At 38.8% G+C, this 14,733-nt stretch overlaps 1 protein-coding gene across 2 annotated transcripts in view; it reads right to left on the reverse strand.

Annotated features, from left to right (window-relative positions):
* Window positions 1-375: 375 nt before the first annotated feature.
* Window positions 376-14,733, reverse strand: part of CUBN (cubilin) — a 225,935-nt gene continuing 211,577 nt past the window's right edge. For both annotated transcript variants that reach the window (XM_037510673.1, XM_037510672.1), the window contains exons 61-67: window positions 13,195-13,357; window positions 12,642-12,847; window positions 9,846-9,993; window positions 8,714-8,895; window positions 6,062-6,227; window positions 4,043-4,278; window positions 376-822 (exon numbers count right to left, since the gene is read on the reverse strand). In XM_037510673.1, coding sequence (XP_037366570.1) covers window positions 715-822; window positions 4,043-4,278; window positions 6,062-6,227; window positions 8,714-8,895; window positions 9,846-9,993; window positions 12,642-12,847; window positions 13,195-13,357 — 1,209 coding nt within the window. In that variant the 3' untranslated portion in view covers window positions 376-714. The remainder of the gene's footprint in view (window positions 823-4,042; window positions 4,279-6,061; window positions 6,228-8,713; window positions 8,896-9,845; window positions 9,994-12,641; window positions 12,848-13,194; window positions 13,358-14,733) is intronic.

A 14,733-nucleotide genomic window follows, 5' to 3' on the forward strand; every position in this document is an offset into this window, starting at 1 on the left:
GGTCCCATGTTCTTAGTAAAACTTGATTTTGCCTGTTTAACGTAAAGCCTCTTGCTTTGTTAAAGGTAGCAGAAAACTTCATAAAAGTGTTGCTTAACAGTTTATAATTTTACGTACTATGTTGTTAACTGGTACTTATAGAAACTAAAGCACCAAGATATCAGGTAAGCACTTAACTAAGTAGGAGAATTAGTCCAATTCAAATGCAGGCAGCATGGCTTCAGAGTTCCTATTCTGAAAGATTCATGCACTTTATCAAAATATAAATGTACAACTTGAAAATGTATGTATGACCCATAGTGAAAGACTTAATTTCAATGAGTAAAAATTATTGACACATCACGAGATACAATTCAATAGTTTATTACCCCTAATTTGACGTTCAGTGGAAACTCATACTTCTATTTTATCATTAATGTTTGAAAATTTACATCACATATCTCATAATAATTTCCAAACCTTTTAGAAATTTTAGACAATATCAGCTCAAAATATTAGAACTAAGAATGATGTACATAGCCAAGACAAAAGAAGCTACAATTCACATTGAAAAAATACGCAAATATCAACTCTAAACATACTTTGTGAAAAACATAAAAATTCAAATTATTCTCAGTGGCACAGGCAGGAGGTCATGTTTCAAGATGGCAGAGCCCTGCCCTGGCTCATCCAAAGTGCTGAGTAAAGTGCTGAGTAAAGACAGTGGGTCCACACTTAACTGTCCCAAGTCAAGCGGATTGCTGATGGGAGCACTGCATACTCGGCATGAAATTTTATGAAGACTCGATGTGAAGAAGCTTCAAAGGGAGCTATATTAGTATCCTAAAATTCAAAAAAGAAGAGTAAGTTATACTTTTCACAAGCATGAACTTTTTTCTAAAGTGTTGGCCTAGTTAAAAAAAAAAAAGTACTATTGAAAAGCTTTATAGAATTTATGGTAAACCTGCATTTACTTATAGAAAAAATCTTACTAAGAATTAATGTAGACACTTTACAAAAGGATATTGCTGGGCATGGGGGACTGAGGGGAAATTGGGCCTAACTGCTAATAAGTACAGGGAACACAAGCTACAATTTATTGTGCTGACAATACCTACACAAATCTAAAAACTAAAAACCACTGAATTGTATGCTTTTAAGTATGGCTGTAAGGTGTATGTGTTGTATTTCCATAAACTGTCATAAAAATCCCATTCAAGTTTTTACTAGTCTTAATTTTTCTGATGGGGACATATACTTCTATTTGCAACTAGAATGAGCATATGAGCAAAGTATACTACCTTCCTCCTTAACATCTATAGCTTTCTTTTGAGATCTATATTCATATTCTTTCTGTGAACAGTATACATACAGGCTTGCATGTATGTGTGCATGTATGTGCTTGAAAGGTAGTGCATGTGTGTATGTGTATATGGTAGGGGATGAAGAGATGCAGCTCAGTTTTCACTCATTTAGCAATAATACATTCATTTAGCAATCATTCATTTAGCAATACTACATCAGGAGACTGCCATATTCAGGTATTACTGTTAGCAATAAGGATATAAAAAAAATGAACCAAACTAACAAAAAGCTCTGCTCTCATGAAGCTTATATTCTAATGAGAGGAGGTTAACTATGAACCAAATAAATCAGTAAAACATGCAGTAGGTTGAGAAGTCAGAGAGGCAAGGTGCATCCCAACTGGGTCAAAACTGGGTCAAGGTTGTAGTTTGAGGCACTGCTCCCCTATTCTTCTGGGCCCCACTGTCTCATTCCTACGCAAGAGTCCTCAAAACACAGACCTTTTTCAAAGACAATAAATTATTCAAGTAAGTGAAGCAGAGAGGTTTTTTCCTAAGAGCTTTGTCTAGATATAGGCAATATTTTACATTCTTATGTACCTACACTTTTCTCTTCCATTTAAATGTGCTCCCAAATTTCCATTGGTTAGTCTGTGTTGACAAACAATGTGATTCACAGTGGACACTTAACAGACATTTACAATTCTCCTTTGATTCTCTTCATTTTTCCTATTTTCCCTTCATGTTTCTAGGTGTTCAGATTCTGTGACTTATCTTGCACAGGATTTTCCATGAACAATGACATTTATTTTATCATAAAAGGAAACATCATTATGCGACTATAAATCTTAAGGAGGCACTACTGCTCTCACTCTGAAAGTAAACTGACTTTAGTGGACTTGAAATGCTAAGGAAATTGGCAGTCTATATGACATAAAAGTGAAAACAATTAAAAATGAATCTGTGTCCACATTTATAAAAGAAATGGGAAAATATTGTGAACACCAAAAATTTTTAAAAAACTGACAGATCTATTTACAGACTTCAATTTAATATGACATTGGTTTAAGTAGGGTAAGTTCTCCTGTCAGAGTCATTTTCCTTTTTCTGCAAAGTCCAAGTAATTCTTTTTTATTCCACCTCACAAGATAGTCACTGCAGGGATCAAATGGAGTTTTATGTTTGAAAGACACTCAAATCAAAATATAACAAGAGCCATGCAGGGCCTTCCCTGGTGGCTCAGCGGTTGAGCGCTGGGCTGGAAGCTGTCCACAGCCTCTGCAGTGCCGGTTTGATCCCCAGCCACTGGCGAGGGTCCCGCATGGCGTGACAGACCTCTCCTGCTGCACCTGCTGCTCCCCTCAGCAGTGTATTTCAGTCAGTCTGCCTGCTCTGCTCCCCGCTCTGGCTCTGGTGAATTCTCTCACCCTCCCGCACTTCTGACTGTACCCAGTGCTTGTATAAATTAATAAATAAATCTTTAAAAAAAAAAAGAGCCATGTAGACATAAAATAATTGAATTATTCAAGTGATCTCTTTTCCTCCCTTTTGACATACATACAAATTTCAAGTAAATGTCAAGACTGAATCAACTTCTAAATCTGAATCCCATGATTAAGTCATATGGTATCTGTTGGTCAGGTAACCAAAATTCTCCCCAAGTAATTCACTGTATACAGATATGGCTACTGGAGAGTTTATCAAAATGTCATCTACAAACCAGAGGGACTTCATAAAATAAATTAGGCTGTACCAATGTGATAGAACATCACCCAACCATCAAACATCTAATATTTTTATTGGAATGGTAAATTACTAATAAAACATCAGTAAGTGAAAAAATAAACACCACGAAACTGTGTGAAATGTGTGTATATGCAAATATACTCAAGGAAAGGTATATATACTCAAAGGAAATATTCTCAAAGGAAGACTATCTGGGAGAATCTCCAGTCTTTTAGAAAATTTTATGTATTTTCTGATATTGCTCATGATATCATTTTTCAGTTGTACAAACAAGCTATATATTAAAAACTATAGATTCCTTGCAGATGTAATACTCTCTCTAGTTTGATTAGAGAGCCCAACTGAGTAGTGAGCACATAGCGAGACACTGATATTCTCTGATATCCTCTCATCAGCAAAGTCACATTTCCTGTGTTTGAAGCTCCACATGTGTCCACTTTCAAGGACAATGAGAGGCAGGGGGGGGCCAGATGTGAGACTCCATATCAGAATTCTAACTTGATGTTTAGGGAAGATCTACTCCATCAGAATTTTACAAAAACAAACTACTAGTCACCAAACCAATCTTAAATATTCCTGTGTATTTCTTCAAAGAATTCCTGCAATATTTAGAAAGTAGATGAAATGGAGCTAGACCTACAAATTTTCTCCAGTTCTGTTCCTTTAGAAATAAACGTGTATATTCAAGCCTGCGAAGTACATTAAAATCACGTGTAAAATTTTTAAAAAACAATATGTCGTGGCTCCACCCCAGGACAACTGAATTCTGTAGATACTAGTGGGAACTAGAGAAGTCTGTAATGATAAATAACTGCAAAGGTGATTCTAATGCGTTTACTATTGTTAATTCAACAAAATGCCCACTAGGTGGCACTAATGCTTCCCAAAAAAAGTAATGGCTGGCAACTATCAAACCGTCTATGTACTTTAGATGTGTCCACCTTCATACTACCTGTATGCTGTCATGATTTAAAAATAATAAATGGAAAGATGAAAGTATCTGTTTTACTCACTGCTCCACAATATGGCCCAGAGGATGGAGAATTAGCATCCGGTCCATCATAGAGTATGAGATAGTTCTGGACACAGTCTCCAGGATCGTCAATGCTGACAAAGAAAAAGTTGATGGTGACAAGCCTTCCCGTAGGTGCAATGACGGTCCATTCGCAGTGCGTGTTGTTTGGGTAAGTGCCTGGGTACCCCGGGCTGGTGAAGGAGCCACTTTCTCCATAAAGAGTCCCACCACAGCCTGCAGGAAAGAATTGTAGGAAGTTTGATTCAATACCAGAGAAACCATCCAGTCTGCCTTTGTGTATACCTGAGGCAATAAGGCTGTTTTCATTTTCTTAAGGTGCTGAGACAAATACTGGATAGTGCCACTTATAGGTGGAATATAAAAAAACCAAAGGGTCAGATCAAACCAAAGTTGAAAACTAACCGGGAAAGCTGATCACAGAACTAAGGAATCCAGAGGGGATGAGAGAGGGGGAGTGGGAATAAGTGGGGAGATTCTGTGGTGGTGCACTGTGGGTGCTTTCTGGGCAAGTGCACTATGGCAATAACACCTAAAGGGGGGATCCTATACCTATACTCCCCAAATACAAATGACAATGTAAAGCAACATTACCTCAATATATATATGTATGTGTATATATGTGTACACACACACACACACACACACACACACACAATAAAATAAAAAGAATAGTGGAGGCAGAAACTCTTTCCCTGTTCCTTCTTTAGGCTACTTCCCTTACCACCTTCCCCCACCCCCTCCAAAGATTCCTTTCCCTGCATATTGTGACTTAGACTTCCTCTAGGCCTCTGCTTTGTAAATAGTGGGATGAGAGCACAATGGGAAAATTAAGAAATTGATAAGGTAACAGCTGGAGAGAATATTATAATTAAAGCTGTTGTGCACTTTTGATGGTGCAGCGTTCTCCACATGCAGCAAGTTGAGATAATAGTGTCAGTGAAGTAGTCAGATGTGAAATTCCAGGTATGAAACAAAAGGGAGTGTATTATTGGAGGTTTTTGCAGTAATTAGTTTACTACAAAAGTGAGTTTAGCAGAATTAAAATGGATAGTCCCAAGACTTACAGGCTTCAGATCAAAGTTAAGTATCGTGTTGAATTTGTTCATTTGTCTGTGAGTATAATTATTTATATTAGACAGCCGAAGGGATCCAGATCCCCCGCAGAATGGAAAGGAACTGCGTGGAAACATTAAGAAGCACCAAGCTATGTCTCCCTGAGTTGAGTCCAGTTCTAACTCTGCCCCACAGAGCTGTGGCTTTGGGACAGCTCCTTAACCTTGGGGATTTCTTTCTTTCTCTGTGAAACTAGCCCCTTGGACATAGCTTTTTAGTTTCTTTTAGGAGCCAAGATTTCATGATCTAAAACTGTCCTGGTAAAATGCTTTCCATGTCCCTTAGTTGATTTAAAATGAGTCTTTCTTAGCTCTCCTACTTTTAAAGTTTTTTTTTTAGCTATTTGGGAAAAGTTTCATTAAAATATTCTTCCTCTCTTGAGTTAAATGTATTGACATGACTTAAATTTCTTTCAGTGATGTGACACAGCCAAGCAAAAATGCAGAAAGGCACTGACTGCCCTGAAAAAGCAATTAGCTTCCGTTGTTGCCCAGAACAGACAGTACTCACAAAGGCCCATCTATTTAAATAGTGACACAAGAATTAGTGAGTTATTTGGCCTTTTTGGTAACTTTTTTTTTTAGTTCTCAGAGAACTACCTTGAGGGTCAAACCAAAGTTAAAAACAAAATGACAAAATCTGAATTTATAAAAGAATTGTTAAGACATTATAGACTATTTATGCATTCTTTAATATATATTAATATATAGAAACAGTGAGTAAAAGTGGAATGAAAAGAATCCCTATTTTCATTAGAAAATTCTTTTTATCAGAAGTAATTGAATGTACAGCTGGCTAAAAAAATAAGGTCACTTTTCCCTTCCTGATGCACATCTCACGTGTGTCTCAGCCATGTCACCTTCTCATAAAGTACAACTCTTACCAGAGGGTGATGAAGTCCAGATAATTTCATAGCCATGACTGGAAACTGCACTGTCGGTCTTAAATCGGAGGTGGAGTTGATTATTTTGGGAGAAGAGGGGATTTGGTAGTAGAGTGCCACAGTACGTGCCAAGGAGAGGCGAACTGTTCTCGCTTCCATTTCTCACCTTCAAAAATGAGTCATTAATTATTACAGTGAAGCCTATGATTTAGACTCTTTTCCCCAATTTATCATCGCTATATATTAAGGTGTGAAATAATTTGAGTGACAACTTTCTTGGAAACACTTTGTCTTTTTATGTAGTTAAGAATGAAGGATTTCTGAAAATACAAAAGTCACCTCTTGAAACAGAGAGAAACATTCCATTTATAGATCAAAAAACACTTACACTTGGATTTAGAAATATCTGCTAACCTCCAGTAATGACAACTCGGAGCACTGTCCCGTGCACTCGGTGGGCTATAACTACTAGTTATTCTCTGCTTTGGGGAGACATATGGAGGAATGTAGTTTAAGTGAATTTTAGAAAGATGAGGAGCAGGGGAGTAAAATATCTCCTGCTCTGTTCCAGTCAACTTTATTACACTGTATTCACTATACTGTGCTTTAAAAACTGTGTTTTAGGCCTCCCCGGTGGCATGGCAGTTGAGCGCTGGGTTGTGAAGCTGCCCGCGGCCTCTGCAGTGCTGGTTCGATCCCCGGCTGCTCCCCGGCCACCAGAGGAGGGTCCCACATGGCGCGCAGACCTCTCCTGCCGCCCGCTGCTCCCCTCAGCAGTGTACTTCGGTCCTTCTGCCTGTTCTGCTCCCTGCTCTGGCTCTGGTGAATCCTCTCACCCTCCCGCGCTTCTGACTGTACCCAGTGCTTGTATAAATAATTAAATAAATAAATCTTAAAAAAAAAAAAAAAACTACATAAAAAAAAAAACCTGTGTTTTTCCCCTTGAAAACTGCCTGACTATAAAAGGGGATATGAAAAAAATACAACATTCAAAGTACAATAAAGTTCAAAATACAAGGAATTTCTGCATGGGAAAAGGACAAAACTCAATCAACCTATAAAATTTCTGATTATTAGATGTATTTTAAAAACATCCTGTAGCTGAATTGATTTTTTTTAAAATTCATGATGTAGAAGAGACATATGTAAAAACAGGAAATACGTGTGGTGTGGGGTAACCACACTGAGCTCCACCATTCTACCCGCCCTGCTCCTATTATGCTCACATAATTAGCCTCCTCCTCTGAGAAGGGACGCTTAAGAAACATCAAAGAAATGTTATCTAGGCAATGTGGAGTTGGAACCAGCTCAACATATATAAAAGCTGATTTTATTGATGTAAGTATTCAAAATCTTAAGTTCCTCCATTTCCTTTATATTTTCACAGTTAAAGACTGCTGGTTGTCCTGAGTCACAGAGTCTCTTCAGAGGCACAGTGGATAGTCCTGCTGGGTGGTGTTGATCTGGCAAGGCTCCTTTTAGGTGTATGTAGCCAGTGGAAGAGATAATGTCCTTCTTGGATTATTTTGCGAAGTGTTTAAACACTGTGGCCTGACCATGGACAGGTGGCCAGCTGTCTATCAGCGCACAGAGAGAGGGGTGCCATCCTCAAAATGGGGGACAAGGGGCCACCTCTCTACTCTTGGCTTGGGTCTTTTTCCTCTGGATCCTCTTTCAGAAAGCTGATGCTCTGAGATGAAACACAAGACATCTATTCCTGATGAGTATGTCAGAGAAATCGACTCCTATTTCTTTTTTTCTTAGTGGGACGATGCAAGCAGAAGGTGAGGGCACTGAAGACAAGTGCAGATGCCCAGTGTGATCCAGAGCTTGGCCGTAGTGTGGTAGTGGCGGTTGAATCCTTGGTAATAAATTTCCACTGCTGCCAGAGTTCACACGAATGGAACGTTGAGGCTGGCGGGCATGGCTGCCATGTCACGTAAGACACAGTCTTCCCACCAAAGCCTAGACACAGTTGCACTCCACGAGCCTCAGCTGCAGTTTTCTTTCTTGGCTTATTGGACAGGGTGCTTCAGACATCTCTTTGGGGTAAGGAAAGGTAGTCAGGAGGGGTAGCTCTCCCTCACTGTGTGGAAGCTCTAGCCTTCACTTCTCAGTGGCCAGAGGCAAATGGCAAATGTAACTCCAGTCAACAAGGGTAACTCAACAGGGAGCTCCTGTACTTCCAAAATACTAACATAAACCAACTTCAAGAAAAAATTAAGCAAACAAACAAAACCAATGGTCAACTTAGCCTTGAGATGAAATAGGTGTAGTAACCTTGTGACTGAACTGACATGATTATTCTATCCTTTCCCTCCATTTCCTCCTTCAAATTTTCTCCTTTGAGAAGCTTTCCCCCTACCCTAACTGGCTCTGTTATTCCTTTCCACATTTTGTGGGAATTACCTATTTCTCCTCTGTCTTTCCCATTGGATTGTGACCCTCTGGAGATCCTGAAAATGTCAGGTCCCCTATTGGATTTCCAGGGCATCTAGGAGCTACTAGGTAAATATGTATAGAATAAAAAATAATGAATTAATTAATAAAACAAGAAAGTGATATACAATGGCCTCTACTAGAGAAAAATGTGAAAAATCTTCAGTGATCTTCCGTCATGTAGTATTTAAATGATAGACAGAAGCAACTTACTTCCAAGAAATCATGTCTGCATTCACTTGAGTCCTCGATGCCAAATGAGTGAAAGAAGAGGGAGATAGTGTGATTCTGTGGGGCTGTGAGGATAATCGTGCAGTCCAAGTTATTGTTGTAATTATCTGGCCAACCAGGACTCTTCAGGTTGCCAAATGCCTTGTTATATTCTCTGTTGCAATCTTAGGGGAAAATATTCATAATTAATGTATGCATATCAATATTTAGTGCCCTTTCAGCCTGATAGGAATAACACAAAAGAGTATTAAGTCTGAACATACTTTAGAAGACAGCTAATCCAGCCTCTTCATTTCCCTTTCGCGATAATTAAGATCCTCAGAGGTGAGGTGAATGGCATGGAGAACAAATACAGTGCAGTGTCTCGTTAACAGTCACATTAACGTAAAATGCTCCCATGTAAAACATGAACCATGAGCACTCCCCTTTGAAGAATATTCTAGAATTCTCTGCACTTTTCTGATCATATTGAGCTGGAGTGGGCTGACATTTAGACTCTTGAAGGCTCTACTTCCAATGCAGAGTGTTTCATGAGAATTTCTCTTTCATTGGTGAAATATTTATTTTTGATAGAACCGGAAAACTGTTCTCCTTTACCATTTTTGGTAAAAATACCCAGAGTATTTTGATTTGTTTATTTTAATCAAAGGCAGCTTTAGTTTTAATCAAGCTTGAAATGAACATTAAATAAAGTATTCTCTGGAAATAAACTCTTTTGTAGCAGTAAAATAACCCATTCAAGACTTCTTGGTTTTTACAAAATGGTTTCCTAAGCTGTATGACTCCTGCATGTGGCCAGGTTGATAATAAATAAAGTAACTGGTGCATTTTAAAATTAACTAAATGAACTTTGAGGAATATGCTGGTTTTCTAACCATTTTAATTACTATTTTACTTTTTATTCACACTGCCTCTTCAGACACCAGCTTAGTAAATCACTATACTGGGCCCAAGTTTAGTGAATTTATCTCAGATGGGTGTGAATTTATCTCAGTTTTATCTCCAATGAATGTGAATTTTTTAACAAACCCTCATGTACTTACAGGAGCCAAATCTAGCAATAATTATCATGAAAGCAATTATTAGGAATAAAAGATAAAGTTCCAAGGCTCACCTGCAATCTGATAGGTAAAACCAACTCTAAAGTTTTGGTTAAAAACTTCAGATTTGAAAATAACAACTGCAGTGCTCATAGAAGAATATAATGTTGGTACCACTGAATAATTTCTGCCACAGAACTGAATGCCTGGATTTGCATTACTCTGAAATGAAAAGGAAACCAAACGTCATTAGATTTAACTCCAGAAGAGAATAAGCCAGACCAGAAATCAAAGTGCACTTAATAGCGTGGTTTAAATAGTCAGCCACGATAAGCATTACAGTGTATGAAGCATTCTGCAGCCAGACACACATTGATCTTGGGATTGAGAAACGTCACAAATTCTCTGAAAGGCAGGGTGTGGGAGGTCAAGTGTCTGCTGAGACCATGAGCTGGACATTTGCCTCCTAAAAACAAGACCCTTCCTCTCTCAAGCTGCTACAGAGCTCAGGCACAGGCAGGCTGTCAGAGATCACTGCAGTTCTTTTCTTGGCTTTCTCAACAGTCCTTAATGCCTTAAAACTAACTCAGCCTTTACCCCTTAGCAAATCTAGCCAGAGCTTTGGTTATACTGGCCTCCCTTGAGGTAGTAAGGTATATAAGGCGGCCCTGATACTCCTTTGTAAAACTTAGGTGGTCCTTATCAGCTACTGAAGAGAGTAAGATAAAGGCTACCTACCACCTTGCAAAAACAAAACAAAACAAAACAAAACAACAATTCATACCAAAGTGAGGACATTTATCTTCCTCTTGCTCACATGTAATCCTATAATAACTGTCATTTTTGGGCACCTGCTGAAAAGGCCCAGCCCCTACTCCTACTTGCCAACTCCTGTTATTGGTATGTTTCTGCCCCTCCCTACTTTTGCTATAGGCTCCATCCTACGATTGAACTTGAACTGAATGCATCATTAGCCTTTCCATTTTGTGGCCTTAGATGAGACCCTGACCTGTGGAAGTCTCCTGGTGGAGGTCATTCTGGCCTCCCACTTCACAATTCATTGAGTAGGAATGGCAGTGGGATAATGGAGGGATGGGCAGGGGGTATTTTCCAGGCTCCTCACTGCAGTATCTACAGGAGCATCTATCCTTACAGCAAGAGAGCTCTCCTTTGAGGAGCTCTACATCTGGTCAAAAATACTCCCTGACCCTTCTCATCACTTTCACTTCCTTTTACCTGGTTACTTCCCTTCATTGATGCAAGACTTGTGGTGTATTGACTCACAGCCACTTTCTGCACCCCTGTTCCTTTCTTAACCCTTGGAGGTTTGTGTTTTTACACTTAATATTCTAGTTTGCATTTCTTTCATCCCTAAGATAGGTCTGTGGTTCTTAGCCCAATGTCAGCCATCCAGGCAGACCTGTTTGTCAGCTATCATGCCTCTATCACTTCACTATTTTATGATGTTCCAACAATATCTTCTCTTTCTACTCTTGGGCACCTCATGAGCTCCAGATTCCCCCAGTCATCAGTTAATATTTCTCTTTCCTCCCTACTTATTCAGGCTGAAACCATTTGTTCTTTCCTTTATTGAAGGGTATTGTTCATTCATGACAAATATCAGGTTTCATTTGAGGTTAATCTAGCTGCTGTGGTGATCCAGAGCTGCTTTCCATCTTGTAAGTAGTAGTTCTGCAACTTGTGGGAAGTTCACCCTGATCTAAGTGTCACGAAACAAAGGGAAATTAAAAGAGCTTTAATTAAAAGGCCTGTTCTATCTAGCAAGGATACCACTGAAGAATCAGAAGCCTATCCTGAAATCCACTACCAATGGAATGAATGATAATGAAGATATCCAGGTACCTTGACCTCTATCAGAGTCTAGGGTGTATCTCAGTGTCTATGATTCACATAAAACTCAGCAAACTCAATGCCTTCTCAGCAGCCAGCACTTCTCAGACCTCTACATAGGAAGGATCAGTTGAACTGAATTCCCCCTGCCCAGCAAGACACATTTGTAAACCAGGGAACCCCAGATATATAATGACAATCTTAAAAATCTTGGAAAGTGTTGGATTGCATTCTATCACCATCATCACATATGGGTTGGACCATGACACTCTTGGAATGAACTGGAGTTCCTGCCCCTCAAAGTGCAGAGACACAGTGCAGGTATTCCCCACTGTTCCCCAAGTATCTAATCTTAGTTTATAACCCCTCAATTTATATAGCTCCCTGGATAAATTCATTAATTTCATTATTTTAATTATCTACTACATGATGACAGCATCCAAATCTTCAGATGTTCTGTTAATATCACATTATTATGGTCAACTGTTTCTTCATATTACCCCATTGGCAATTCAAATCTATCTTTTTTTTATTTTTGACCAAAACAAGTTTTTATCTCCTGTTACTATGGAGCCTCATTAGACTGGTACCAAATGACCTCTTAACTGATTTTCCTATACTGGCCATTTCAACTCATCCTACACACAGACCCCACGACTACACACGTGTTGCCCCAACATGGCCCACAAAATGCCCAGAGCACTAGTATCAGAACACCAGAGATACTCATCAAAAACTCAGATTAATGGGCATTACATATGGGATTAGTCTCTGTATACATTTATCAAGACTCCAGATGTTTCTTTAAGCATGTAAATGTTTGAGAGCTCCTGACCTACAGGGACCAAGATCACTTTTCTTAATGCCTAGATAGAGGATTTTGTATACAGTTGAAAATCACATTAAACCAGAAATAACTTTGAAATCTTTAAAAAATAATAATCGTTACTTCAAGTATTCTTGCAAATATTAGCAAAAAGGTCACTAGCCATGATTGCCATTCATCCTGTAATTATTACCTCTGTTGAGTCCTGAAACTCTAAGTAATTCTGGTCGCAGTCTGGGGAGTACAGATGTAATGCCCACAGGGTTATCTTGACCTGCTGATGAGGAGGAGCTTCAATGACCCAAGTGCAGATGGATAATGGGATAGCTGGGTTTGATGAATTGGGTGATGAAATACTCTGTGGGGTCCAAGTTGCATTATATGATCCACCACAAGGCACTGGGATGTGAAAAAAGAAACAACTTATAAGACATTTTACTCATGTCTATCACATACACACAATATTTAATATTCTGCCTTCCCTACCCTTCCAGCCCAAAGGAGCTCTATTGACAATATTCCATTAAGGATTTAGGGTATATATTGTTAGCTAAGTATTATACCAAATTTGTATCACTGATTAAACACAGAGTAATTAACCTGGAATTCAGGAATTGACATTGAGCTTAGATAGTAATTAACATTGAGGTTAGTGATTAACATTGAGTTTGGATATAAGCATGGCATTTTTAGTGCATAAATACCCATGTATTTCATAATGCATAAAAATGCCTCAATATACTCACTGTCCACGATGGTATATGTAGCATTAAATCCTTCTCTTTCTAAGGTTAAGTCACTGACAAATTGAACCGTAAGGAAGTTACCAGAAGAGATGAAAGGAGCAGGTACAGTGGAACCACAGAATGTTCCAGCCAAGTTGGTATTTTCACTATCCCCATCATATAACTGAAAGAAAAACTATTCTTTAGTTCTCCATCATTCATAAAGAAACCACATATTTTACAAAAAAATAGGCATGAAGTTGCAATAGATCATAATGAAGAACATACATGGGTGTGCCTAGAACTAGTCATAATTTAGAAATAGAATTGCTATTGAATTAATTATATTGTAATGATTTTCAGTAAAAACATGATAGGATGCCTAAGTTTTCTTTTTCTTTTCCATTATATTATTTTTTATTGAGGTAACTTTAGTTTACAACACTATATGTGATTCAGGGGCACAGATTAAGACCTCAGATGTATGTCACCATCCCACACCCACCATCAGTGCAACCATAATCTTCCACCATAGTCTATTGTGGCCACTCTCCTATTTGCTCCCCACCCTCCCACTCTGAGTTTTTTTTTTTCCTCATGGGAAAGTAACATATATGACTTTTTAAATGTGTCATTATAGTCAACAAACTCTTCATCACCTCTGCTCTCCCTAATGCTGGTCCAGCCAATGCAGCCTCCTGCATGCATTCTTATTGCCACCTCCCTGTGAAACCTCCTGATTCTGCTCTTTCCCATCTAGAGTCTGTCCCCAATTTATCAGCTCTGGGATACAATTAAAAATGTAAGGTCACAATTCTGGTCTCAATCTCCCCACCTCATCCCCATCCACTCAGTGCAGATAGAAGCCAAAGTCATTGCAACAGCCTTCAAGGCCCCAATGAATCAGCCTCCATTCCCACACCAGCCCTTTCCAGTCCCATCTCTTACTGTCTCTACTTGGTTGACTCTGATCCTTGAGCAAACAGACTCCCTCCTGCTTCGTGGATGTTGTATCTGGTGTTCCCTGTGCCTGGAACATTCTATATATCCACATGGTTTACTCTCCTACATTTCTTTAGGTCTTTACTCAAATATCCCTAACTTGGTAACATATTTCCTGACCATCCTATTTAAAATGTAAACTCTCCAAAACTCCCTTTCTCCTTCCTTGATTTATTTTTTCTCTGGAACATGTATTACCTCCTAAATGTACTCTACATTACTTGTTTATTTTATTATTTCCACCTTTGAAGAAAATGCAAGTTCCATAAGAGCAAGGCTGCATCCCCAATTTTTAGAACAGTGTCTTGGTATATAAAAGACACTCACTAAACATACCAATGTTTTGACTCCTGCCACTTATACTATCCACCCCCCAAACCTGTTCTCCCCAGTTTTCTTTGTATCAATAAATGATTCACACCTAAAATGTTAGTCAACCTTGAACTCTCTCTTTTTCCTTTACCCTGTATCTATTCCACTCTACCTGAAATAGGTCCCAGAGTGCTCCATCCCTACTGCTACCACCAGCACTATCCTTCTTTATTATTGTAACATCTC

Source organism: Talpa occidentalis, unplaced genomic scaffold (genome assembly GCF_014898055.3).
Source record: "Talpa occidentalis isolate TD23 unplaced genomic scaffold, MPIMG_talOcc4v2.1 talOcc4.14, whole genome shotgun sequence".
In the NCBI taxonomy this organism is placed as follows: Eukaryota; Metazoa; Chordata; class Mammalia; order Eulipotyphla; family Talpidae; genus Talpa; species Talpa occidentalis.